Raw genomic sequence first — 27,570 nt, 5'->3', positions numbered from 1 at the left:
ATATTGGAATGCAGAATATGCTTGAACCAGGAGGGAATTTCCCTTTACAAATAGCTAGGGGTTCCTATGGGAATTTTTAGTGTTCATATTTGAATTCCCTGTAACTTTGAGGAAGATTTGGTGTTCAGAATGTATGAAAAACACAAAATTTACTCTCAAAAATACTTTTTCAGTTGTACTCTCTTGAAACACATGTTAATTGTCTTGAACCAGAAGGGTTACTGTACTGTAAAATGAATCTGTTTTCTTTTCAGTGGCTCTAGAACTTGTTAAGAAAACTGAGTCTCAACCAAGTTCTGTAATGTTGCTTGACTTTATTCTACATATCATGAAATCATCCCCACTTATATTCATAAATATAACGGGAACACATCAGCAAAGTGATGCAGAAGCCAGCTGTATTGGTGAGTTTGTAGAAACATTTCTGTTGAATCTTTGCAATTCAGAAAGCTTTAGTGGATTCAGATATTCACTCTGCAAAGGATTAAGCCTGAGGTGGTAACTATCAGGCTCGCAGGTGACTCTGGCTTTCCTGGGTTCCTGATGGCCCTGCTGCTTTCCCACTATCTTCCCACAATGATTATTGATATTATTTCTATAGCACCCAAGAACTGAAGCTGTTTACAGCAGGACATATAATACAATAAAAATGCAAAATAAAAATACAAATGCCAGTAAAAATACTATAACATTGCACTACAAAAATTTTAAAAGGCAGATTTAAAACTGAATTTATAGAGCTACATTAACTAACAAATTAGGGCACAAGATGTGCTATACAGCTGAAATAATGCTCCAAGATACTATTTAGAGTTGATTAAATACCCTGCCATAGAGCATAGATGATAGCCTTACTGTGGTCCCTGCTGGAGTGTCCATAGGCCCAAGCAGAATTCCCCAAGCACCACTTTCTGGAGCTGACAATCCAAGTAAAAGCAGAACCACTGCAATGCAATACTTACCACTTCCAACTGAGATAGCTACCCCAGAAAGCTACCACAGTTGATGGTACCAAAAACCACTGAGAGATCCTGGAGTATTAACACAGTCATGCTCATTCTGTTTCCTTCCAGCAGAGTTCATCATGCAGGGTGACCAAAGCTATTTCTGTGCCACAATTTAGTTTGATCGCCTGAAATGGACTTAGATACTCAGTCTCACTCAAAAGCATCAACTGCAAATTTTATGCAGTTGTCCCGCCATTCAAAAACATGAGGCTTCACTTGTAACAGGAAAAGCTTTAAGCTGCAGTGTGCTGATTTGTTAGTAATTTTGGCCCAGCCCTCTTCCCTTTGGTCTTTTCTACTTGGTTTTCAGCTTCACCCACCACTGTAATGCAGCACCTAAGAGCTTCCCCCTTTTGGGCTGAAAGGGCTTCCCCACCCCTGATTATATGGATGACCGTCAGCTGTAGAAATGTTATAATAATAATAAAAAATAATAATAATAATAATAAAAATGAATTGTTGTTACCTTCACTAAATTTCAGAAATGAAGTAGAATAACATCTTTCCAATTCAATAGTATATTATAAACTTAAAATTGAAACCTTCCTCAACTTTAAGCTAAATTATCAGAAAGATTAACACTGCAGTCCTATGCCTTCTTACCTGACTTCAATGGGACTTACTTTTGGGTAGAAATGTTTAGGATTGCATGTTCTCTGAGGTTTCTGGCTTAAATTTGATATCCTCAGTGTGGATTACCTTTTTCCATGTGAAAATTCTTGTGATGTGAATTGACAGTCCAGACAAAGCTATAATTAGCGACTTAGGCTGGGGGTGGAAATCTCTGTGGAGATAGGAGCTGGTAATTGAATATTTTGAGGATACCACTAGGAAGGGAAGAGAAGCCTCACTGTAGTCACAGCAGAATAGTTTGATCTCATATGTCATTGGGAGGTACTTGAATTGAATGAAAGACTTGTTAAAGCTGAGGTGTTAGCTCGTAACATAGTTCAGAACTATGTAGCATTTACTGAAGACTGTTTTATTCATTTTTATATTTGAAAACTGAGTATAAAAGTGAGTCTTTGTCTGAAACAATATGCATTCAACTAGGCTTCCAAAATTATCACAATAAGAAATAAAAGCAGCCTGTGTGTATATATAATTTATTGTGACTTTTATACATATTAGTAGTTTCATTTTCATGTTTGTTGTAAGGATAAATAAAATCAATATGTACACACATGCATATAATTTCCAATAAATAAAAAGCAGGCAGCAGAATAGCAACAACCCAGATCAGCAGTAACATGGCAAGAAACCAGGAGGAAAATAAAACCAGTCCTACTCAAACCACTGATGAATCAACATGGTTTTATAAAAATACCTGTTAAGTGTATCAACTACTGAAAGACTTTCAGCTTGTTCATATCTGGGCTTATGCCAGAGTAGGGGAAACTGTGGACCTTCATATGTTGTTAGACTTCATCTCCCATCAGCCCCAGCCTGCATGGTCAGTTGTCAGGTATGATTAGAACTGTATTTCAACATCATCATGAGGGCCCCAAGCTCCACATCCCGGTTTACCTGGAAATGTTCCACTGTCCAATGAGCAGAGGTTTGCAATCATACCAAACTGCCCTCTCTTTTTTCCTCTCTAGAATTCAGCAACTGGATCATAGCAAGGCTTTTGAGAATTGCTGCCACTCCAAACTGCCATGCTTTACATGAGAATATTAGTAATGTCATTTGTTCTTTACTGTGCCTTTTCAAAGTAAAAAACTGTACCATATTTGACTTGTTGACCAAAGAATTATTGCATCTTCTTCAAGATCTGATCTTACTCCATGAAAGAAATGTGGACTTTCACTCTAAGGACAATACATTGAGTTGGCCTGTGATTATGAACAGATTTTTGTGCAACTCTAGTGTACATCTGGGCTGTTTAAGTTCTGTTCAGCTACAGTTAATGGACATAAGCAATGTGGAATGCTTGGAAATAACTTTGATAAGAATTCTTACTGACATAGTTTCTTATATGTTTTTTAAACGACAGGATATCATCCTTTGGGGAATAGGATGTTCCCTGTTGGAGTATGGTAGTCCAAAAGTCAAAGTTTTGAGTATAACCTTTTTAACAGAACTGGTACAGCTAGGGGGGCCTCCAGAAGAACTAGCCAGCAGTTTTTTCCCAATGTTTTTTGGAATCCTGCAGTCCATTCATGGAATGGATTCTGCAGAGTTGGGCCTCTATGAGGATCCACTGTTAATCTTAGTGAAAGCTTTACTTCCGTTTGAAATGCATGCCCATGAGAATATTGAACCTGTTTATTTGAACATATTGCTGGAAAAGCTGCGTACATTGTTTGAAGCTGATGCATTGAGGCTTCAGTCTAAGAAGATCAAAGTAGCTTTATGCCACATACTGCAGTATTTCATGATGTTTGTGCCAGCTGGATATGAATCTGCTGTTCCAGTTAGGAGGACCTGTATTAACAGCATCTGTAGATCTTTCGTTGCAGTCATTGGAAGCCAGGTAGAACAGGAGGTGAGTTCTGTGGAAAAACATTTGCTTGTTGTGTTAAGATTGAAAGACACAGTGTTAAGGCCCACATAAAGAATTTTTTCAGAAATGTACAAGCATTAGATGGGTGTGGGTTTACAGAATGTGTTGCATTAGTTTATAATGATAACTATCAGGTGAGCAGCAGCATTGAATATGGAACCATGTAAGTAATAGAGCTGTGTAGCACAATTGGTGGCAGATGGTTTTTTAAAGACCTTGTTGTGAACTAGTATTAAGGGAAAGCCTTTTTGAGGAAAGGGTGGAGGGTAAGTGGGTCAGGGCCCCATATCTCCCTGCACCCAGTGGAATGTAAGCAACAGTTGCCATTCTCTCAGTACACTCCTTGCTCTACATAGGCAGCACTAGGCCTAGTGAATACATTTAAGGGGACTAGATTTGGGGCCTATAGTTGAAGACTGCTAGTTTAAAGGTATTTCTTTAATAGAATACAACAATGGCAGAACTTTAATTTACAATTATGTATCACATAGATTAAAGAATGTTGACTTAAAACATTGAACATGAATAACAATGTAAGCATCCATAATTAATTCTGATAGGAAGAGAATGCAAACAGGAAGCCAAATATTGGTTGTGTGATCCTATTTTTATTCATATCTCTGAAGCTGTAAGACCTTTTATAAATATATAAGAGAAATTAATTCAGTGCTACTGAGACGTGTGTTTTTGTCTGTCCTAGTATCTGCTAAGTCCACTTTATGTGGCCTTGGAAACCGAAGCAGCAGAGATAATCCAGGAACTCAAGTTTAGCAAACATCCAGAGATGTCTGATACTGATGATGGGAGCAGCAGTAATGATGACGTTCCAGGAAAAAAGCCACGTTTAAGTCTGTCCTTAAAGCAATCTAAAAAGTCTTCAATGCCGCCAGAGTATGGTGTTTCACTCTAGCTATTTCTATAGAAACTTGGTTAGGACTAATTATGCAGCAGATGATGGAACTGCCATATTCTTTAAAGCCTTATCTGAGTGTTTGCTTTATATGCGCTTCTTTTGGCTTTGAATTACTTTTCATGCTATCAGGCCTGCATTTGTTCCTGTCTGCTTAAGCTGGAGTAGTAGTTAGCATAATGATGGTGTGAGGAATAACACAAATGCAAAAGCCCATCTTGCCTTATGTGCCAGAAACCACATAATGCCTCTGTTGGAGTGGTACATGTTGCAATTTATGTTATTGCAATTTAATCTGATGTGTACTGTAAGGTTGTCCATTGAATGTTAGGAGGGCCACTTTGTTTTCCTAGAAACTGATGCATTGTTTAATTATCCTCTGTCCAGAAGTTAAGAATTAAGTAAACGTTCTAAAATAATCTGTTGATTCATAGCCCCACTCCTGTGGAAATGAAACTGAAAAGCACACTGTGGAATGCCATAAGCAAGAAAGGAGAATCTTTGTTGTTGCTCTTGGAACAAGATGTTCTTCCAGTGGAAGTTCTGCAAGCTGTAGATGGAGTTGCTTTAATAGCCCAGCTGGCTGCTCTGTGCACAGTACACTGTATGCAAGATGTCAACAGGTAAAAGCATCAAAGTGACCACTTTCTTTCTTGTGTAAGTTTACAAACATTTGGCTGGTATCTGTGAAGTGACTTTTGTAAATATCTACATGCTGTTTGTTTCGGTTGCTGCAATTTTAAATACAAAATTATGATATCAGCTGACCAATTGAGCAACTGCCGCATAGAAACACTCATATACCTCATTGCTAGTTCAGCTTTGATTTTGGCAAATTATGCATTTTTGGTGGGGGATTTTCCTCTTATATGTTCAGGTGGGAGGAATATACAGTAGGCAAGAATCAGTAGTGGTAGAAGATCTTGGCTATTGAGTTGTAAAATTGACTGGGTTGTTTCAGATGTTTGCCAATCTGGAAAGTGGTTTGTCTTCATTTCTAAAATGTGCCAACAGTGGTATTGAACTTAGGCATCTAATTTTGCTGTTTCTGCAACCAGATGATTTCTCATTCTTTTTCTTTACAGTGTAGATAGTCCAGTTGCTCATCTATGTAATGCACAGAGTCATGAATGTAATAATACTGTTTGGCCTTCAGAATCAAGAAAACATATCCAGTTAATGTGGATTTCTTCAGACTTTATCAGGAGAGCAATACAAGTTTGTTGGAAACTTTTAGAGTCTGGTTCACAGATCACTGATCTAGAACCAGTGATTCAAAGAGTGGTGAAAATAACTGATGCTTTACTTTACATGCAAGGTGAGACAATATCAGTAGTTGTTCACTTGTAAACTTAAAAATTAATAGCAATTCACACCGTGTTTTCATAGTGCATTAAATCTTAGCGTTTCATATGAAAATACTAAGCTCCCTAATTGTGGATCAGTCTTTAGGTCTACCTTATCAAGCACTAAATTAATAATAATTTTACAGTGTTTAAAGCAGGCTCTTTTCAACCTTGGTATGTGGAATCCTTTAAGCTAAATATGCCAGGAGTTAAACCTGGGACTACAGACATAGTAAGCACATGTATGATCATGGAGCTATGACCTAGTTTAAACTGTTTGGCCCTCCTGTTTGTTAGAAATGTGTGCATCTGTTTCAGGCTACCCCCATGGCACCCTCCAGATGGTTTAGGCTACCGTTCTCAGCATTCCTAATCTTTAGCCGTGCTGACTGGAGCTGATGGCAGCCAAAATCCAAAAGATCTTGAGAGTACAAGATTGAGGAAGACTAGTTTTTTATAATCCCTCTGAATTAAATTGGTGAACATGCTTTTTTTTCTTTCCTCACACTGTTCTACGAAAAAGCTAAAACCAAGTTGAATGATGAGGTGATGGAAAACCTCTTTGGAATACTATCTCTGCCATGGATTTCCAACCACTCTTCTGACTCTCTCTTTGTGCTGCCTGCACTTAATTTGGATCTTCTGGCCGTGAGCCAATATACTGCAAGGCATTTTTGTAAGTAAACAGTTGTGTGTATGTTTGTATTTTAAAAGTTTTTAATTCAAATATTTTACCCCATCATTCATCCTGGTGGTTTTCCAGTGGGTTTACCCTGTGGGGTGATCTTTGCCAGGAGAATGACAGGGGGACTGAAACCCTGTTGATTCTCCTGGACCTCTCAGTGGCTTTTTGATACCATCAAGCGTGGCATCCTTCTGGATAGGCTGGCTGGATTAGGAGTAGGAGCCACTGCATTGCAGTGGTTCTGCTCCTAGTTAACTGGCTGATTCCAGAAGATGGTGCTGGGGGGGTAGGGGGTGGGCATGCACGTTACTGCTCTGCACCATAGTAGTTATGCCAGGGAGTAATACAGGGTTCTGTTTTATCCCCTATGCTATTTATTATCAACATGAAACCTCTGGGGGAGGTTATCTGGAGATATGGGCTGAGGTGCCACCAATATGTGGATGACACTCAGCTCTACTTCTCTTTTTCATCAAATCCTGGTGAGGCAGTGGCTGCTCTGAATCAGTCTGAACATGCTAATGGATTGGATAAAGACCAACAAACTGAGACTCAGTCTAAACAAGACTAGGGTGCTATTGGTGGATGGTTCATCTGCCCAGTTGGGTGATATTCAACCTGTTCTGGATGAGATTTCACTCCCCCTAAAGACAAGGTTCATCGTTTGTGGTTACTCCTGGAGCCAGAGTTGCCACTTGAGTACAACTGGACTCAGTGGTGCAGAGCATCTTTTATCAGCTTAAGCTAATATACCAGCCATGATCCTATCTGGACAGAGAGAGCATAGCTTCAGTTATCCATGCTCTAATAACCTCTCATTTGGATTACTGCAATTTGCTGTATATGAAGCTGCCTTTGTAAATGGTCCAAAAACTTTAGTCGATCCAAAAACAGAGCAGCAAGATTGTTAATAGGAATTGGTTGAAGAGATCACATTATGCTAGTCCTCTTCTAGCTGCACTGGCTGCCAGCAGAAGTCTAGACCCAATTCAAAATGCCAAACTAACATTCAAAGCCCTAAATGGTTTGAGGCCAGGTTATCTGAAGAATCACCCCCTCTCATATGTAGCTACCCAGTCTTCTATGAGAGCCCCTTCCAAAGGAAGTGAGGCAGGTGGCTACCAGAAAGAGAGTCTTTTCAGTTGTGGCACCCTGTTTGGGAATCAGCTTCCAAAAGAGGTGTATCTTCTGTATTTGCCCTCCCACCCCCTGAGATTGGCAGCAGAGGCCTTCCTCCGGGAACCCTCTGTGAAAGACATTAGGAGGTAAAGTACCCAGAGGAGGGCTTTCTCTGCGGTGGCGCCCTGCCTATGGAATGCACTCCCCAGAGAGGTCCGCCTGGCGCCGTGATTATTTGTTTTTCGGCGCCAGGCTAAGACCTTTTTATTTCAACAATATTTTAATAACTTTTAATATTAGCTATATATGTTCTAATCTGCAGCCAGGGTGGATCTTGAATTTATTTGTATTATGTTTTATTCTACTCTTCTTATTTATTTATGTAAGCCATCTTGAGGCTCTGCAAAAGGACGGCATATAAATATTCTAAATAAATAAATAAATATTGGTACCTACTTTGTATTCTTTTCCACACCAGGTGAATACCTTTTTATTTTTCCAGTATTTTAATAATTTAACTTTTAAACTTTGTTTTTAACTATTTTATTTTATTATGGACTTCTGCATTCAGCTATTCCATGCTGAATTAAAGCAATTACAATTGCTGTTATGGTGTTGTTTTTTAAAATTAATTTGTGTCTGTCTTTTAAAATTCTCTTTAATTTTAACCTCTGTTAACTGCCCAGAGAACCTTAACTATTGAGAGCTATAAAAATGAAGTAAATATTAAATAAATTAGTTTAACCTACACTAAATCAGAATTAAACCAGAGTAACTTCAGATGTAATGCTTCTGATAAATTAAACATTGTCCAACACTAAAACATCTAAAAGGCCTGGACAAATGAAAAATGCTTTCACTTGGAACTGGCACTAAAAATGAATCAAAATTGGTGCCATGCCCTCTCTGAGAAGAGCATTCCAAAGGCAGGGTACCATAACGGAAAAAGTCCTCTGTTTGTTTACCATTTGCCTCAAAGATGAAGGGGCCTAAAGAGGGAGTTATAAAGATGATGCCATTGTTCAGGCAGGTTTATGCCAGGGAATAAGGCCGTTTAGAGCAGCCTTCCCAGTCTGGTGCCTTACAGTTATTTTGAACTACAACTCCCAGCATTCTTGATCATTGCTATGCTATTTGGGTTAACATATGGAGGGCACCACACATTATGGAAAGCTAGTTTAGAAGAACCAGCAATCGTACCTAGAAATCAGCTGGGGTCTAGTGCAGTTCTTAGGACTTTCTAAGGAATGTTCCTTTCACCCAAGCAATATTCTGGCTGCTGCGCTTTTTGCCAGCTGAGTTGCCCAATCATTCTTAAGCCCCATCTCTGATACACTGTAGCAAATTTAAGATAATACCATGGTGTGGATCATAGTGTCTATAGAACTCTGTTGCTTTCCATTGAGTATATATCTTTTGGTGGAGAGGAATGGGAATACACATTTTAAAATCTCAGCTGTGTGGCATGAATTGTTTGGCTTGCATAGCCATTTAACTAAAATTAAAAATTTATTCTGCGGAACTCTCCATATGAAATTATATATGTTGAGTTCCTGAACTTCCAACAATTCTAAGATGAGAGATCTATCAGTAGGAGTCAACGGAATAAACCTAAATCATGATCTTACAGTGCTTCTTCATTCCATTTAGCACCTGAGACTCTCTCGAAGTGTGTGTTTCTTCTTTCCCTGGTTCCCAAGAAATTGTATCTGAAGTGGAGACGTTCTGTTTATCAGCATTCGCTACAGAGTCCCCATGAAGTTATCAGAGCTAACTGTGTTAAAGGATTTCCTATCCTACTACAGCAATCAGATGTTAAATCCTGTACCACATTGCTTGCGCCTTGCATGTATGTACTATTTGATTATTTCAACAACAAGCAAGCTTTGGGGAAAGGCCAATTGCTTGCCTGCTAAGCGATGCAGTAGAATCTTGTAGTGTGGTTGTTGCAACAGCATATAGTAGAGGCTGTAAATGCAGGGGAGCCCATGCCATATAGTCTTTCCCCAAATATACTCCAATATAGTTGTTCATGTCTGACTTTTCACTTTGCTGTGAAGATTAGTGATAGGATGTGCTATGGGTTATGGCAGCTTCCTCTGATCTCATCCCTCAGTCTTCCTCTATTTGAGGATGGGCTTGTATCCCCTTTCCCTGTATGTCACTAGTCCTGAAGTACATGAGTTGAATTGCGAGCAATCTAGTGGATTACCTCCTTTTCTTAACATACACTAAGGTGGTTGGAGACAACTCTTACCTGGAAATACTTGTCTGTTGCCAGACTTGTACTGATTTCTATCAGCATATCTGCCCCTTCCCCCGCTGTTTCTTCTCTAGTGGTGATTCACTTTGAGTTCTTAGAGAGATAAGGTTGCCATGTTCTCTAGTGGTTATGGAAGCCAGGGAGGTTTCTTCCCCCAATTTCCTTCTCTTATAGTGCATGTATAGCTAGACAAATGGCAGGAGTGATAGCCATGTTTTTAAATATTTTTATTTGATTTAACATAGCATCTGCATACAGTCTTGATTTCAAGAGATATCCCCTTATGGTTTCTAAGGTAAGGGAAAGGATGGGTCAAGAATTTGAAGAGCTTTTTTTTAAGGAGAGGTACACACAGATACATACATTTTACATGGGTTAGAATATTGAAACATGTGCATGAATATGCAGATTGGAACACTGGTATATTAGGCCACACTTTCTGATACAACTTGGACTTTCCTTAATCAGCAGGGATCTGACCAAGTGTTATGCTTCCACATGCAGCTCCTATTGTTCTTTCATATGAGTGAGCAGATTAACCATAGCTTCCTGTTACATATGAACTTTTCAAACAAACCAGAATCCGGAAGCTAACCTTAAACAATGAAGTCATATCCTGGCTTGGTTGAAAGGCATTTGTAAGGTCCAGGGCATGGGCGACAGGGCACTGTGGTTGGGACATCAAGACCAGGGTGTAGGTGCAGGGTAGAGTTCTGGAGTGGGTTCAGAGGCAAAAGGCACACTTGTTTAACAGTTCGGCGTCAAAAGCCAGTAAGACAGCAGGTTCAAGCAACAGAGTCCAAAATTACACAATCCAAGAGCACAGTCCAAAAGCACAGTCCAAAGGTCAATTTCCAGAAAGACAGTCATGTTCTAGAGTAAGCTGAGGTCAGGAAGGATTGGTGTGGATACCTGGGAAGACAGGGCACACTGGAAACAAAGATGGAGGCAGGATCAGGCTGGAATTGGGCAGGAGTCAGGAAGGCAGGAACCAGAATGCAGGTGAGGTGATACAGGAAGCCAGAGCATGAGGGAGTCACCAGGACAGCTTGTGTTGCTGTGGCAAAGAGCAAAGTGCAGTGAAGCCTTTTATGCTAGTCTCCAGGGCCTCCAGCTGCATGGCATAATTGTTCCTCAGCTGCCTGTCTGCAGGCACTTTCAGGGTCACTCAGGCTCTGACACAGGTTTTCCTGTGTAGATTTATGCCTGCTGTAGTTTCCTAGTTCATTTTCTCCCTCATATGAGGGGTGAAGTGAAACAGAAGCAAAGCTGCTGCATACAGGGTCATGAAGCTTGTGCATATTTTAGCCTATTGAGCCAGGATTTGAATTTTGAAGCATAACCAGCTTGGCAAAAATGCTATTACAGCTCATGCAGAACAAGGCACTGTAAATATATTTATATTTTTCAGGGACCGCATACACGATGAATCTCTATTAGTCCAGAAAGCTTATGCCAGTATCATTGGAAGTTTGGCTTGCTGTCTTTCTGACAACTTTATTTTAAGACCTTCTTTAACCAAACCTGACATCCAGCCCGAAAGCTGTGACATCCTCTGCAAGAGATTTAGTGTGGCTCCTTCTCACACAGAAATGTGTGCAGTGAAGGCTGAAGTGTTCAAGCCATTTTTAAATCTTCTTGAAAGCAACATAGCTAGTTCAGTAAAGCTTGGTAAGTTACTTTGAGCATACTTCTCTTACTTTACTTTTCTTCTCCCAGTTGCACATTGTTTCAAGTGGGATCAGGATCATAATACTGCAGTGTGGAATGTTCCTCTTCAGTGTTCCAGCCATGCAGCTGAGTCTTCTGCCAGGGTACCCCATTTTCTCCCTCTCCTCACAATACTTAGTGCTCTGTGAGCAGTGAGCATGTTCATTTATCAGTGCACTTCTTGGGGTGAGGGAAGAGCTGTTGCACCTTTGTGACTACCCCCCCCCCCATGACAACTCATTTTTCAAACAGCATTTGAGAATTTTGGGGAAACATATTAGCATGATTTGCACAGGGTGGCAACCTCAGTAGCTTTTTTAAAATTTGGGCTTCTGTGAGTGATGAGCTTGCTAGTCTCTGCAGCCTCATTGGTGCTGCTTAGCGCCTCCTGTCAGCAAGAAGAGGCTGTACAAACCAGGGCTTTACAGTCTCTAGCTTGGATAATGTTACGTCTGAACCCAGAACTCTGGGTTGTCTTTCCAGGAAATGAGAGTTGTAATCCAGGAAAATAACTCAGATTTGTCAGGGAAAAATGAAACCAAAGTTCTGGGCTTGGGCATAGTGCTAACCAAGTAACATAGCAGTCCCAGGCCTGTTTAGCTGCTTTCACAGGCAAGGGGAGTCAAGCAGGAGCAATTGAGTGGTGCCACAAGCACGCTGGATTGCTTATGATAAGGCAAGTTTTCCTTCTTTTTATTTAAAGACTGATTTAAAGTTGTGTGCAAACTGAGCCTTTGTGACTGAACTTGATAAAGAGTTTTAAGCTTTCTATTACCATATTGTGTGGACAATTGCAGTTTGGGATGATCCTGAATTCTAAACACTGAGTATTTGAAAATCTTTGAGACACATGAATGTAGTGTTGCACTATGTTTCCACCTGCAGCCATTCCAGCAAGCTGAAATGAGGAAGTTGAGAGGGAGAGCTGAGCCATTCCACTATTCCTGCCAAAAGACCTCCCTTGTGAATGGTTCTCTTCCCTTTGTTACCACCGCTAGCCATTCCCACAGGCCCTACAAAAGGAGATGAGAGGGAGAAACAGGTGTTCCCTCATTCCTGCTGGAAGAGTTACTTTTCCCTTTTACTTTCTGATCTCTTTTGCCTTGTGTGTCATGTTTTTGTCATTGTAAACCTGTGAGCATGGACTGTCCTGTTTATTTTATGTAAACCACTCAGGAATAATTTTTGGCTTCAGAGCAGCATTAAAAAAGCCTAAAATAAATAATATGAACTTTGATCATATGCTAAAAGCATTGAATATATTCCTATTCCTTTCATTATCTTACAGTGTTAATAGAGAACATTCCCCTACTTTGTAAACATCTGGACTTCAGAAACGATGAGTTAAATGTAAAAGCTATAATTGAGGCTTTCCTAAAGCTAATGGAAGATCCAGATAAAGAAGTAAGAATGGCTTTTAGCTGCCACATCAAATATATACTAGATTCTTCAGGCTCTGAGGAAGGATTCATCAAAGAGGTGAACTTCTTAAGTATCTGGAAGCCCACAAGAAGTACAGGGTTATTTCAAGATGTAACTGTAGTAACATGTACAATCTGTTCAAATTTTCTGTTTCAGCTCTTTGTTTCCAGAATGAAAGCAGCCTATACAAATGCTCAGATATCAAGAAATAGTGAGCTGAAGGATACATTAATTCTCACCACAGGAGATATTGGAAGGTACATTTTAGTGTCACTGTTTCTAATATTCCATAAGTATTTTGATTTCAGAGACTTTACATGCAAGAACAATATTCAGTATATGATGCTGCATTTGCTGAATAATGCAAATGAGACTGTTTCATGAATTATCCTTAGTGTGCTGGGCACAGTCCTTTCAACTGGAGTCTTGATGCTTGTGAACCATGAGACTTGGAGATTTATGAGCATCCAGTGCAGAGCAGAGGAAGCAGCACAGACTGTCCTTGCTCTCCCACACCTCATGTTATGCAGTTCAGCTAGACAGCTGCTTTCACTCTCCAAAGTTGAGGCATTTTGTATCATTGTGGTTCCAGTCCACTCCCTTAACCCCCTCTCCGTTCTAACCTTGGAGAAGCAGGAAGCATAGTTCTTTCCTCATTGGCTACAAGAGTAGAGTAGGAGGATTGGAATGTGGATTCCCAATGATAAGGCTGGAGCTCTGTTTCCAGTTTTGAATCTGAGACTCTGAAGTATCCTATGGCCCCCTAGACACTGTCTAGGAGCCACAGAATCACTCTCCTAGTGTTGCATTCTGATAAAATCTTCTATATTTTCCTTTTTAAGGGCTGCAAAGGGGGATTTGGTGCGCTTTGCTCTCTTGCACTTGTTGCATTGCTTATTGTCCAAGTCAGCTTCCGTGGCTGGAGCAGCATATACAGAAATCAGAACTCTGGCTGCAGCCAAGTTTGTGAAACCACAAGTCTTTTTCAGTCAGTATAAGAAACCTATATGTCAGGTAAGAGTGTAACAACACAGGAGTGCATTTCATTTAATTTTGATTATTAGGCTACCATGTCTGAAATCTTCCCTTTCATCCTGTTCATACAACTGTATTATTAAGAATATAAGGAAAGTGAAACCGGATCAAACCAAAGGCCCATCTAGTCCAGCACTCTCTACACATGTTGACAAACCAATTGCCCACAGGATTGCTCAAGCAGGATGGGTGTAAGACCTCCTGCTGCCCAAGCTCCTTAGCAACTCGTGTATGCAGGTGTGGCAGCTCTAGTAAAGGAGGTAGCACATAGCCACCAAGGCTAGTAGCCACTGATAGCCTTCTCCCTCATGAATCTGTCCAGTCTCCTTTTAAAGCCATCTGGATTGGTGGCCATCACCACTTCCTGTGGCAGTGAATTCCATAGTTTAACTATACTCTGGGTGAACTGCAACTTCCTGTTATCTTGCCTAAACTTCCCACCAGTCAGCTTCATGGAATGACTCTGGGTTTGAGTGTTGTGGGAGAAAAATGTGTTGCTCTCCACTTTCTGTACACTGTGCATTATTTTAAATACCTCTATCATAGCTCCCCTTATTTGGCTTTTTTCTAACCTAAACAGTATCTGCCATTGTAGCTGCTCCTCATTGGGAAGCTGCTTCAGCACTCTTATCAAATGTTCATTGTCCTTCTGTGTACTTTTTCCAACTCAATAATGTCCTCCTTCAGGTGAGGCTACCAGAACTGAACAGAATATTCTAAGTGAGGTTATATCATAGATTTGTATAAATGGAGTAAGAGATGGTCAGTCCTGTTTTCTGTCCCATTCCTAATTATGCATAGCATGGAGTTTGCCTTTTTCAGAGCAGCTGCATATTGACTTTTTCATCAAGCTGTCCACCACTACCCCAAGATCCCTTTCTTGCTCAGTCAGTAATGCCCTGCAACAGCAGAATTCTACGGCCATGGCAAATATATTCCAAACTGAAAAGCTTGTAGTAGAATGACAGGGGGTCCCTTTCTTGCAGTTACTGCTAGCTCAGATCCTATCAGTGTATCCTTGAAGTTGGGATTTTTTGCCCAACATGCTTTACTTTACACTTGCTTATATTGAAATGCATTTGCCATTTTGAGACCCATTCTCCCAGCTTGGAGAGATCTCTCTGGAATTCCTCACATTCCCTTTTGGTTTTAACCATCCTTAAAAAGATCAGCGTCATCAGCAAACTTGGACATTTCACTAATTCCAAATCATTTATGAATAGGTTGAAGAGCATTGGTCCTAATATAGAACCCTGTGGGACTCTACTGGAAACATCTCTCCATTGGAAGAAGTTGCTATTTATTCCCACCCTCTGTCTTCTGTTCTTTAACCAGTTAGTGATTCATAAGAGGACCCCCCTCCCCCCCATTCCATGACTGCTTCGTTTTGCTCAGGAGCCTTTGGTGAGGGATCCCCCCTGGATCCCTTTTTAAAAATAAGTGTTACATTAGCCATTCTCCAGTCCTCCAGTACAAGAGCTGATCTTAGGGACATATTGAATGTCATGGTAAGAAGGTCAGCAATTTCATGCTTGAATTGTTTGAAAACTCTAGGATAGATATCATCTGGACTGAGTGACTTGCAGTTTCAATAAGTTTGGGGATTTCTATCTTTTGTCACAACTATCTGCCTTAATACCTCAGACTCCATTCCAGAACACATACACTCAGGGACAGGTATTTGCTCTGAATCCTCTGCTGTGCAGACTGATTGGTATTTTGTTTCAAGCTTGGCCTTGGAAACTGGTGGCAGAGCTGGAGGATCAGGGTTTTGGTCAACAATCTCAGTTCATGTGATCCCTGCCTTGCTGGGCAGTAACAGAAGGTGGCACAATCCTTAGGTGTCTCACTCCCACCAGTCCAAAATAGCCTTTCACAGTAAGTATCTGGAGTGCTATTCTGTATGACACAAGTAACACTGTGATGCTTTAGTTTCTAGTGGAATCTCTACACTCCAATCAAATGGCAATGATTTCTAGCACTCCCTGCCAAATGCAGAAACAAGAGATTGCACATCAAAGGGAGGCAGCCTTGGACATGTTATCAGAAATTGCCAATGTTTTTGATTTTCCAGACCTCAATCGTTTTCTCAATGTGAGTTGATGATACTATATTTCCTGCTATGTTTGTATGTATTATCTCCTGGGGTTTCTAATGCATCATTCTGGATTCATAAAGCTTTATCTTGATAGATTTTTTATTATATATGGTCTTCCAGGATCCCACATGTGTTCATTTTTGAAAAAGAAAGGAAAGGTGAAAAGAGGTATGCCTTTTCCTCCAAGGCCTTTCCCTCGGTCTTGACAAGCCTTCTGCCAGGTTTCTCCAGGAAGATTTTTTTGAATCTGGAGTAAAGTGCATTTTGTAAAATACTTCTTTCAACTCTAGTAGAGATTATTTGAAGCCCTCGACCACCTACTGGATAGGCAGTTGGTTTTTACACAGGTTTTCAGGAGTAAAATTTGTTTTTGGAAAACTAATCCAGAAGAGCTCTAACCCTGAAACCTGGGGAGCGGTACTTGAGTGACCAAACTTGACATGATGTAACAACCACATGTTATTCTATCTGTAAACACCCCAAAACACATGCATGGATATATGGGGCTGCCCAATCATATCTAGTTTGATCTTAACCATCAAAATCTCAGTGTGCACTGCTTCAGTCGATTGCAGTTTTATGAGAGAAGTCCAGGGTCATGTTATCCCCTTTCAAGGTTAACTTGACCAGTTAAACTTATTGCTTGGAGGGCTTTTGAAGTCTTAGCTGTTTGGGGTTGCTGAAAAATAGCTGAATGCCTGATTTTTCATACCAATGGAGCTTTACATGGCTTGGGACTGAATACATGATGTAACTCCATCCCAGTTGTCATCTACCTGGACACTGTGATCAATTTCAGGGCCTTCCTCCAATTGTTACCTCCAAGAAAGGTCTGGTTGTTGATAACGGGGGGGGGGGGGAGCTTCTCACTGGTGAATCCACCCCCGAAATATAGAACCCGCACCCTGCTGAGATCTTCCAGGTGCCAACTTTATTATCTTTTTGGCACCAGGTTAAGACTGCCAAGGCATTAACAGCTCTAAATAGCACATGGGGGGAGGGGTTATGTCAGCTGTTTAATAGGTTTATTTTTAATCCGAATTAGCTATCATGCTGTTTAAGTTTGGTTTTTAAATTGTATAATGAAATTGTATTATTTTATTGTTATCTGTCTTTATATTGTTTTTATTGTATTTTATGAGTTGTAAGCTCATTATTCAAACTTCAGTATTTGGTGGTATAGCAATAACTTGAACAATAATAATAAGCCAGCCTTCCCTTCAGGTGTGCTGGACTACTGTATCCATCACCCCAAGCCAGAAGGCTCAGTTGCCATGATCTCTGGGGCCAGTGGGTATTACAGTCCGGCACATCTGGTAGGCATCAGGTTGGGAAAGTTTAGCTTAGAACTTTTCATTTCAAGCATTTTCAAAGTGACTATCGCTTTATTTTGCTAGCGGATTCTCCAAGTTCTCTTGCCTGACCTTGCTGCCAAGGCTAGTGCTGCAGCCTCTGTGCTTATCAGAACTGTAGCAAAGCAACTAAATGTAAACCGCAGAGAGATCCTCATCAACAACTTCAAATACATCTTTTCTCACTTAGTCTGCTTCTGTAGTAAAGATGAGCTGGAGCGAGCACTTCACTACCTCAAGGTAATTTTTAGCTGTGTGCTTGAATTTTTGGATCAATGAAAATGATCAACTGAGAGTTGAAATGTAAATGTTGAGGCCTGAGGATGTGGACCAAGGGGCTTGGTCAACTCCAGCCAACCACTAATTTGTTTGACCCTTGCCCTTCATGGCTTATTATATCTAATAAGAAATGGATATTTAGCTGAGTCCATGAGGTTCTGAGGGTGGGAGTGATGCAAGCCTCTTTAAAGGAGGAAGTAATGAGGCCTCTTCTGAAAAACTCTAACCTAGACCCAGATAATAGCTAACTTGACTGCTCAGAGAATTGCTGCGATCGGACACTAATAAATTAATACAAATAAATAAGTGACCCTTAAGTTAAGAATTCATGGCAAGCATAGTGAACCATCCTGGTGTACCTAAGATAACCTAGGATCTTCCTTTGTACAAAAACAAATAAAGATAGCATTATTCATCTCTGAAAACAGCCCTCAATCAACAGTTTCTGGTTGGGTTTTTTTTCCCCTTCTGGCTTAAAAACTAAAACCATTTCATGTACCAAGTTTATTTTACTGATGGATTTTGAGAACACATTTTCTTCCAGAAAGCTGTAATAATTTCCATTTGACTGATAGTAGGTAACTATTCCATGCCCAGGAATGCTTGAGTCAAGTAGGATTTCTTTAGTTTAATATTTTTGTGTTGTGCATTGCTTATATATCATCAAGTTATTCCTCACCACTCCTACTACCCACCTCTGTTTATAGAATGAAACAGAGATAGAACTGGGGAGTTTGCTGAGACAGGACTATCAAGGATTGCATAATGAATTACTGCTACGCTTAGGAGAACACTATCAGCAGGTCTTCAATGGTTTATCAATTTTGGCTTCATTTGCTTCAAATGATGACTCCTATCAAGGACCCAGGGACATCACATCTCCTGAGCGAATGGTAAGTTTATGTTGTGCCACTTAGAAGAAGGGGATAGAAGTTTTTTTAATTATGTATACCTTTCTAAGTATACAAAAGCACTTCATTGTGTTTTGGGAAATGGGTTTGAGGGTCTTATGAAGAAATTTGCCTGAGTTAATAAACACCCACTTCCTAGTTGTTGCTGTTTGCTGTAGAGGTGGCACTCTCTCCAATACTGGTATATTCTAGTAAAGGGTACAAACATTTCTTAGCATTGTTTTCCTATATCCCAACCAGATTAGCCTTGCTAATTGCAAAACAGCATATTAGTCCCTATAGCTATGTTCGCAAAGAGAATCCACAGTTCTGACAGCTGTGTTGGCCCATATCAGCAAACCAATTTGTGACAGCCTCATCTTTTGTAAAGTGAATTAGCCTTAATTGCACATTCAAAATTACCCTAAAGTAGTTTGTATTACAACAAGAAACAATATATTGTTATGGGAGGGGTTCATTCCCCTCCCACCAGCTACCATGAGGATTGTTGCTAAACTCAAAAGGAAGAGGGAATTTTGAGGCTTAGGGCCGAGGATGTCAGCATCCCTGCTAATAAAAAAAGTACAAATGCTGAGTCCTTGCAGAATCCTGACTTCACTACCGGACTGGCTACATTTGAAAGCATTAACTGTTTGATGAACATATGCGAGCCATTTAGAGAAAGCCTAGTTTTCTAAGTGTTGAAAGCTGGATTGTACCTACAGATTAAAATGATTTTGTTATCTGGTTCTTACACTATTCCCTCCATAGTCAGTAGAATATTGAGAGAGCAAAATACTTCAACTTAAACTTTGGTTTTGGAATAGAAACCAAGTGTACTTTTCTCTTTAAGGAGTGAACATGCTTTGCTAACTTACTAGTAGTATATTTTAAAATAGTTCAAAATAATCTCAGGGTATTATTTTAATCAATATATAGGCTGATTATCTGCAACCAAAATTACTGGGTATCTTGGCCTTCTTCAACATGCAGTTGTTGAGCTCCAGTATTGGAATTGAGGATAAGAAAATGGTGAGTAAATTTTCTGTCAAAGGGAAACCATACACAAGTACATGTTGAGCTTTCACTTGTTTCTGGGAATTTATTTGTTTATTTATTTATTTGTCATTCTGCTACATATCAAGGCCAAAAGGTTAACTAACATTAGCAACAAGGTCTGTATGAGGTAGTTATTTGAGCCATGGATGCTTGAAGGTAGCATGTACACTCTGACCAGTTAGACTGTCTGCCAGTTAACACTGCCAGTTAACACTAGGGCAATGCCTAAAAGAATTCGCATCCCAGGATTTTCTCTGAAGTTTCATTTGTTTTTCCTAATGTCAACTTCTTTGATTACTTTTGCCTGTACTAATCTTTTCCAAATGCTTCCACCCAAAATGGCTCTAGAAACTAGGCTCAGGACCCTCATTAACCCTATCTCTGTAGAAATAAAACAGTAATAGGTGGGATTGAACAAACAATTAGAGTGTGGGTAGCATTCTTGGGGATCTTATAGGAAATGTAATATATCAGATTAAAACTTTGGCAGACTTAAGGATTAGTTGTAAAACCCCCATCATTGTAAGTCTGAGATCAAGAAAGAAATGAATCAGTGACATACATCATGAAGCCTGATAAAAATAGAAATCCTGTTCCTGGCTATTTTTCGGTAGGGAATATGCAGCTGTTAACATGCAGACTTTTATTATACAAATTGATTGATGTTTAAAGCAAGTTGTTTTTCTCACCTGTAGGCCTTAAATAGTTTGATGGCTTTAATGAAGCTTATGGGTCTCAAGCATATTAGTGCAGTGAGAGTGAAGATGATGACCACACTCAGGACAGGGCTGAGATACAAGGATGATTTCCCAGAGTTGTGCTGCAAGTAAGAAAATGATGTACTGAAACAACAGTTTATTTCTATGCCTTCTTTCAGACATATTATGTTTAATATCATACATACATCAGACATATTAATGACTTATTTTAATCTGTATAAGATTTTATATTGTTATTGTTGTGTGTGTCTTTATTTAGGGCTTGGGACTGTTTTGTACGATGCTTGGACCAATCTCATCTTGGCTCCCTTCTCAGTCATGTGATAGTAGCTCTGCTGCCCCTCATACATATTCAACCAAATGAAACAGCAGCAATCTTCAATTTTCTTATAGTTGAGAACAGGTATTGAAATGTAAAGCATTTATTGATTTATTTTACATGTAAGTCACTTTTGTGCCCAAGGTCCTCTCAAGCCAGTGAAAAACAATATAATCATAAAATTGCAATAAACATATATTAGACATGTGAATATTCAATTAAAACCCGACTGGAATAAATACTTGTGTTTTTGCCAGCACAAAACATACTTTCTTCAATTGCAGCTATAAATTAGGAGCCTGTCCAAGAGAATTATGTCAGTTAAATGTTACTTGAAATGGAGGAGGTTTTAAAGCCTTTTTCAGTGCCAGGACTGAAGCAGCCAATTGGATGTTCTTTGTGACAGCATTCCACAGAGGAGTAATGTTGAGGAGATTCCTTACGTGCATTCTGGCTGCAGGAGAGCATTTATTCTAGGCAAACAGATATTTAAAATTATGTACCCAGGGCATTTGTATTCCATGACCTTTATAAACTATACAAATTGAAAATAATTCTGCAATTTTCTCTGTGTTATATTTTACATTTGAGGTGTTACATAATATAGGACAAAATCCTATGGCTGCTAGACAGAGTGTACAAGAGCATAGAATTATTCAGAGCCATAGCTCCAATCTTGGAAATTATATCTGTTATCAAAACTGAGGCTCCAAAATTGGAATGCTTTCCCTCCAGCCTAGCTCCTGGTGCAGAAAGAACTGCACCAGCTGCAGCACAGAGATCACAAATGGAACCTCAGGTGGATCTTGTAGGCATCTCAGGAATACAGGAAGGAGAGGAGATGGACACTATGAACACATGAAGCATTCTGACAGTGCCTCAGCCTCTTCATGCTTTGGGAAAACCACTTGGCCAAATTGGCCATGTATGTGTTTTGCAGCATGGGATAAGTGCAGGCTTTTGTTCCCATAATCCTCCCATCCTCCATAACAGCTTCACTGAATTGTTGTTATTGTGATAATTTTGTTATTCTGGTAATCATATGGAGAGGCCAGATAAGTGCTTTTGTGCATCCTAAAGCCCCTCACCCAATCTTTACAGTTTTCTATACACTTTTCAGTTATGTGGATTGCATATTTTCTGTTGTGTCTTTTATTCCTTGGGTATTCTGTGGGGAAAGGTGTAACAAATGCTGTTCTCAAATCCTCCCTTTTACCACTCTGTTGTCATGGGATTAGGAGCATACCATTGTCTATCTCCTCTCAGTTTAGTGTATTTAGTGTATTCATTGCACTGTGGTTCTAAAACAATATATATTTGTAATAGATTTTTGTTTTGTTGATCAGGGATGCAGTACAAGACTTTTTGCATGAAATATATTTCCTACCTGACCATCCTAAACTGAAAGAAATCCAAATAGTTCTTCAGGAGTATAGAAAGGTACTGAATTCATTATGTTGTTATAGAATAATCATTGAAAGTAAAAATGAAATGTTAGCTTTCTGATGTCTGAGTAACATTCCAGGGCTTGTGTGAACTTAAGTACAGTGGAAGGAATCTTTCTAATAATTAATCTGTGAGAATTCTTTATATCCTTTGCCATAGTAATGGGAACAATGGAACCATATTAACAATTTGTACCATACTAGGTAAATGTTTTAGCCCCAAAGTCCTGATCCAGGCAAGTTACGTCACTTTGAATACATATAGGGATTAAGTATGGATCCAGATTATCAATAATCAAGCAAAAGAAAAGCTTACAGACATCCCATTAGTAACAGTGCTTTGGGATGTGACAGACGTTGCTCCTGGAGCTCTGGTTGCTTGGACACCTCATGCATTCATGGTTCCAAGTGGAAAGCCGAACAACAATGCCCCTTGCCATGGATGTTGTGTAGTGCCTCTCTTCCGCTGCTTCAGAGGCTGTCAGTTTACACAGTCTAGGCCAACTTCCTGGGAGACAAGGGAAGGGAGAAGGCCCAGCTATCCCAATTAGCTTCAATAAAAACATCCTTATTTCAAGGATGAGGTGAGGAATTAACAGTGCCCAGTAATCATGATCTCTTACTGAAACCTTACAGTTTTTTCACAGAAATTAAACCTAATGAGTATCTGGGGCTACACTTAATGTCCACACTGCACACTGGACACTGGGAACAGTTCACACATTACACCTCTTCACAACTCCTTCTGGTCATCCGTCCCAATACGAGAGGCTTACTGAACCTCTTTGAGGTTTGTGGTAAATTTAGTTATTTAAAACACAATCCTGTACATGTTTAGGCAGGAAAGGGGCCCTTGAAAGAAACAAGCCCGTCCCCTAACAAGGCCTTGCTGGAAATTGTAGGACTTGGTTTTGTTTAAACATGCATTGGATTGTTCCCTTAGTTATACTTATATCACCTGTTTTCCTCCAAGGAACCCGAAGTGGCATATAGGATCCCCCTCCTCTGCCTTTTATCCTCACAATGACTCTGTTCATACTTTTGTAGGCTGAAACTCAATGACTGGCCTAAAATCACGTAGTGAGCTTCATGACCAAATGTGGGCCTACAACTCGGAACTCTAACCACTGCTCCATACTTGCTTGCCTCAGTAAACTGAAAAGAAAATGACTCTTGGTTCTGGCATAATTTCATACCCTTACAAACAGCCTTTATTTATAGCTTTGTTGGATTGCACATTGTTCATTTGTTTTGTCGTGATTGATGAAGACATTATTATTATTATTATTATTATTATTATTATTATTATTATTATTATAACATTTCTATGCCGCCCCTTGCCGAAACCTCGGGGCGTGGGATAGTCAATGAATGGTGTAGCATTGGACTGTGCAGATCTAGGTTTAGTGCAACTCAAAAACCATAGTAAGTCCTTTAGGACAGCTCACTAGCTATCAGCCTAATCCACCTCACAGGGCTGTTCTGACAGCCAGACTAAGAGTGTGTTCACCGCATGTCAACTGCATGGCATAGTATCACACCTTGTGTCCTGAGTTCAGATAGGTGCTCTGTTCACATGCTTCTCCATGGGATTGAAAATAGCAAAATTTATCTGATTTTCTGCCAGTCAAACCCTGGTTAGGGAAGCAAACTGCAAGTTAAATAAATCATAGTTCAGTCTTACTTGCAAAAATCATGCTTAAATCATTTCGCTTTCTCTCAAAACATATAGTCCATATAAACCCACAGTCTTCTGACCTACCAGGACACAACCTTTCCCAGCCCCTGCAACTGCTTTCAGATTGCTCTCTCCACTGGCTTCCTGTTGGTTTCCCTGACTTACCACTGCCCTGCGTAGTCCATGCTCTCCTTAGCCCTGCTTCCATTCTTCCTTGCAATTTACCAGACTGATGAAATAGGAGTTTCCTTTTCTACTACAAGTTCTTGGTGGCTAGGAATGCTGCAGAAGCTGAGGCTTCCCACCATCTTCATTTCCTAAAAATGGCTTTGGGCCCCATATGTGGCCCGGATGCTTTAAAATGGCAGCAACTACAGCCCCTTACTTTGGTTTGAAGTGACCAAAGTGATTGGTAAATGGGAAAAGCTTAATTTAAACATGTGGGAAGCATAAGGCATTTTCTCTAGAACCCAGAAAGATGTGCAGGTGCCATGTTTCTCACACCCAGCCTGTTGGTTTGATCAATGGAAAGCATTCTCTGTGTTTTCTCCCTTAGGAGACCTCCAGGAGCACAGACTTGCAGACAGCACTTCAGCTCTCTATGAAGGCTATTCAGCATGAGAATGTAGATGTTCGGATCCATGCTCTCACTAGTCTGAAAGAAACATTATATAAAAATCAAGTACGTAAAACCATGATGCTCAGAATTAGTATGACAGGTAGTTAAGGCTGCACCACCTGGGAGTGAGCCCTACTAAACACAGTGGAACTGATTTCTGAGTTGACAGGTATACAGTTGCACTGCAAAATATAAAATTAGGTTGGTTTCTGCAGTTGTAAAAATAGCTTCAGAGGACCTTGGAGAGGTATGAAAAGGGGCATTCTGGGGAGGAAAGGTCAGGATACAAATGTAGCCCTTCCTCTTTCAGTTTTGACTACTGTAGAAAGGCTTAGAGGCCTGTTTAGCAAAAAGGAGGGAAAGAATACTGAGAGGTCCTGCTGTGCTAGCAGCATCCTGGCAGGGCACTCAGAAGCCTCCAATCTCAGAGGTCTCCATCTAATGGAGATGCAGCCCACAGCGTTGTGCCCTTCATTATTTTTATATTAATGTAATTATTCTTTGATTTTAGAACAAAGGATAAGCAGAAGTATGCTTTTTGTTACAGGAAAGGTTTTTTATCCTTTCTTTGGATATTTATTAGAATAGGTTTTTTCCCAGCAAAGGCAAAAATACAGTCTTTCTGTTTTAACAATGCTTTTAAAGCATTGTTAACCATTCACTCATTCTTGCAGTTGGCTGTTTTATTTCTTCCTTTGTTTTGCCAGCTTTGCTGAGAAAGGTAATCCATACTAGGTAAATTGTGTGATATTCAGTTACCTCTCCTGCAGTAAGTGAGCTTGGCGTTTCAATGTCAGCCTGACAAGAGAAGACAGATTTGTATGTGGTGCATTCTTTCTCCCTGCCTTTTTAAAGTATCTGTTTCTTAATCCTGCCTTAATGCACATAAATGTTCTTTGGAGTGATTGATGGACAATAGAGAGGATTCCCACACTCTCTCTTTAATGTTCATTTGGTTTGAGACTTGCCTTCCTATTGAATTGCTCAACACTGATTTGTCACAGATAAAAAGAGCTCCTGTAATATATATACCTGTTACACCATTGGTCCTACTCTGAGTGAGAGCTGCCTGCCAGGTTTCAAAGAGAAGTGTTTCCCAATACTGCTACTTCTGATTCTTTAGCTAAAAATCCCAGGTTTGAACCTGAAAACTATACATCCATTGGTACCTTTCCATTAGGGGTAAAATCCAGTGTTACATGCTCATGCAGCTGGACTCTTCTTTCATGTGTAGCTTCTCACACATCTTTCCCACAAACAGGATTTCCCAACCCTTTGGAACAGGTTTTCGGGGTATTCAGGGGGAAGAGGAGAACCCCCCTGCCCCCATTCCACTGAAGGAAGTCATTCCTAACATAGGTAGAAATAATGCATTTCCACTCCTGTGATTCTATTTCCCATCAGCCCCAGTCACCATGACTAGGGATAATAGGAGGGCCATGGGCTTCCTACCACAGGCTATATAGCATGTTGTGGCTTGATGTCTCTGTTTCCTTGCACTGTGATGTTGGTTACCAGTAGAAGCAGGAAAATATGGCATTAACAGGGAGTGAGGAAAAAGCTTGATGCATAAGTGGTGCTTTTTTGGTAGTAGCTGTGCAAGAGAGGGACCACAGCTTAGTAACAGATTATCTGTTTTGCATGTGCAGGATATGAACTTTTAATTTTAGCTTCCCCAGATAAAAGTTGAGGCAGAAGGTAATGGAAAAGACCCCTGGCTGCCTATGAACCTGGAGAACTAGTGCTAGTCAGAAGGTAGCACTGAGACAGATGGAAAACAGTGTCTAGCCTAGTATAAGGCACCTTTCTATATTCCATTTTCTTCACTATCTGGAGCCTGGTCTGCCTGAGCAGCAGAATGTGGTAGAATGGACCTTATGCCCCAGATCACCTGTAATGGAAATTCATGGGTGCTTTATCCTAGCCAAGAGAGAGCAAGAGTCATCACTTCCACTTTTAGTCATTTTTGGGCTGATGTCCAACAACACACCACTGTTTGTTTCTGGGTTAGCTCTGAGTTGTTTATCCATTAAACAACCTATAATTTCTAGGCTTGAATATCATATAGTGTTTCTAGATTATTGCTGTTAAATGGAAAAGACAAGTGCATGAGAACCAGTATGTTCCCTTTGCTCCCACTTGGCCATGAGAATTACTGTGTTAAAAAGTCCAGGAATTGCCTTTATACACAAACCAGGTCGTTCCCTCAGCTATACACTCCTCCTGCATAAAACTCTTGATTCTGGAGAACAAAATGTACCAAGGAGCATAAATCTAGCAAATCAAATCCAGATGGGCCAGGATAGAGTTGTCTTTAGGACCACAGGAAACTGCCTGCCCTGGCCCATCTAGCTCAGTATTGTTTACACTGACTGGCAGCTGCTCCACAGGATTGCATTCATTCATGCAGTCATTCTTCCATTCCTGATGTACTATGGTGTTCCTTTTTCTGACGTGGAAAAGCCTTACTTTCCCCCAAGCAGCGTTTCTTCTCCCAGCTCCCTGTCTTATTTTTCCACTCCTTAAGATTCTCTCATTTCATCTCATTCTTCTGTGTTTGTAGGCCAGGTATAGTTTGGCCCTAAATGAAATGTTCTATTGTATTTTTTATGTATTATTTTCCTTGTAATGCTGGAAGGGTAAGATACAAGTGCTACAGCAATGGAATATAAACTGTGTGTATAATTTATTTATTCCCCCACCCCTTTCTTAGGAACAACTAATAAAATATGCGACAGATAGCGAAACTGTCGAGCCCATTATTTCTCAGCTGGTGACTGTCCTCCTAATTGGCTGTCAGGATGTGAATTCACATGCACGGCTGCTTTGTGGAGAATGTTTAGGTGAATTAGGAGCTGTTGATCCAGGCAGGTTGGACTTCTCAATAAGTGATAACCAAGGCAAAGGACTTACATTTGTGGTAAGGAATATTCATCCTGGAACTTCTCTAATTATTATGGCATTGGTACATTTTTTAAAAATTTCAACCAGAAGTTAACATTTATAGTTATATAGCAGGGAATATAAATATACATGTCTGATTTACTTGATTGCTCTCATAGGTTCTAGAAGAGAGTTGGGTATTTTGTGACTCTCCAGATGTTTTGGC

At 40.0% G+C, this 27,570-nt stretch overlaps 1 protein-coding gene across 4 annotated transcripts in view; it reads left to right on the top strand.

Moving 5' to 3' along the window:
• The window catches only part of ATR (ATR serine/threonine kinase), a 64,813-nt gene that overhangs the window by 2,172 nt on the left and 35,071 nt on the right, over window positions 1–27,570 (top strand). For 2 of the 4 annotated variants that reach the window (XM_044432786.1, XM_044432785.1), the window contains exons 3-22: window positions 255–404; window positions 2,609–3,495; window positions 4,214–4,404; window positions 4,858–5,046; window positions 5,509–5,741; window positions 6,293–6,445; window positions 9,224–9,422; window positions 11,248–11,507; window positions 12,835–13,025; window positions 13,125–13,225; window positions 13,811–13,982; window positions 15,936–16,097; window positions 17,499–17,693; window positions 18,440–18,625; window positions 19,562–19,654; window positions 20,377–20,507; window positions 20,660–20,803; window positions 22,066–22,159; window positions 24,399–24,524; window positions 27,175–27,381. In XM_044432786.1, coding sequence (XP_044288721.1) covers window positions 255–404; window positions 2,609–3,495; window positions 4,214–4,404; window positions 4,858–5,046; window positions 5,509–5,741; window positions 6,293–6,445; window positions 9,224–9,422; window positions 11,248–11,507; window positions 12,835–13,025; window positions 13,125–13,225; window positions 13,811–13,982; window positions 15,936–16,097; window positions 17,499–17,693; window positions 18,440–18,625; window positions 19,562–19,654; window positions 20,377–20,507; window positions 20,660–20,803; window positions 22,066–22,159; window positions 24,399–24,524; window positions 27,175–27,381 — 4,064 coding nt within the window. Of the gene's footprint in view, window positions 1–254; window positions 405–2,608; window positions 3,496–4,213; window positions 4,405–4,857; window positions 5,047–5,508; window positions 5,742–6,292; window positions 6,446–9,223; window positions 9,423–11,247; window positions 11,508–12,834; window positions 13,026–13,124; window positions 13,226–13,810; window positions 13,983–15,935; window positions 16,098–17,498; window positions 17,694–18,439; window positions 18,626–19,561; window positions 19,655–20,376; window positions 20,508–20,659; window positions 20,804–22,065; window positions 22,160–24,398; window positions 24,525–27,174; window positions 27,382–27,570 lie in introns of those variants that run through there. The other 2 variants (XM_044432787.1, XM_044432788.1) reach the window with 2 other exon arrangements.

The sequence above is a fragment of the Varanus komodoensis genome, unplaced genomic scaffold (assembly GCF_004798865.1).
Source record: "Varanus komodoensis strain SLA01 unplaced genomic scaffold, ASM479886v1 scaffold25, whole genome shotgun sequence".
In the NCBI taxonomy this organism is placed as follows: domain Eukaryota; kingdom Metazoa; phylum Chordata; class Lepidosauria; order Squamata; family Varanidae; genus Varanus; species Varanus komodoensis.
Note: the sequence above shows the minus strand (reverse complement) of the source record. Positions and strands in the feature narration are given on the sequence as shown.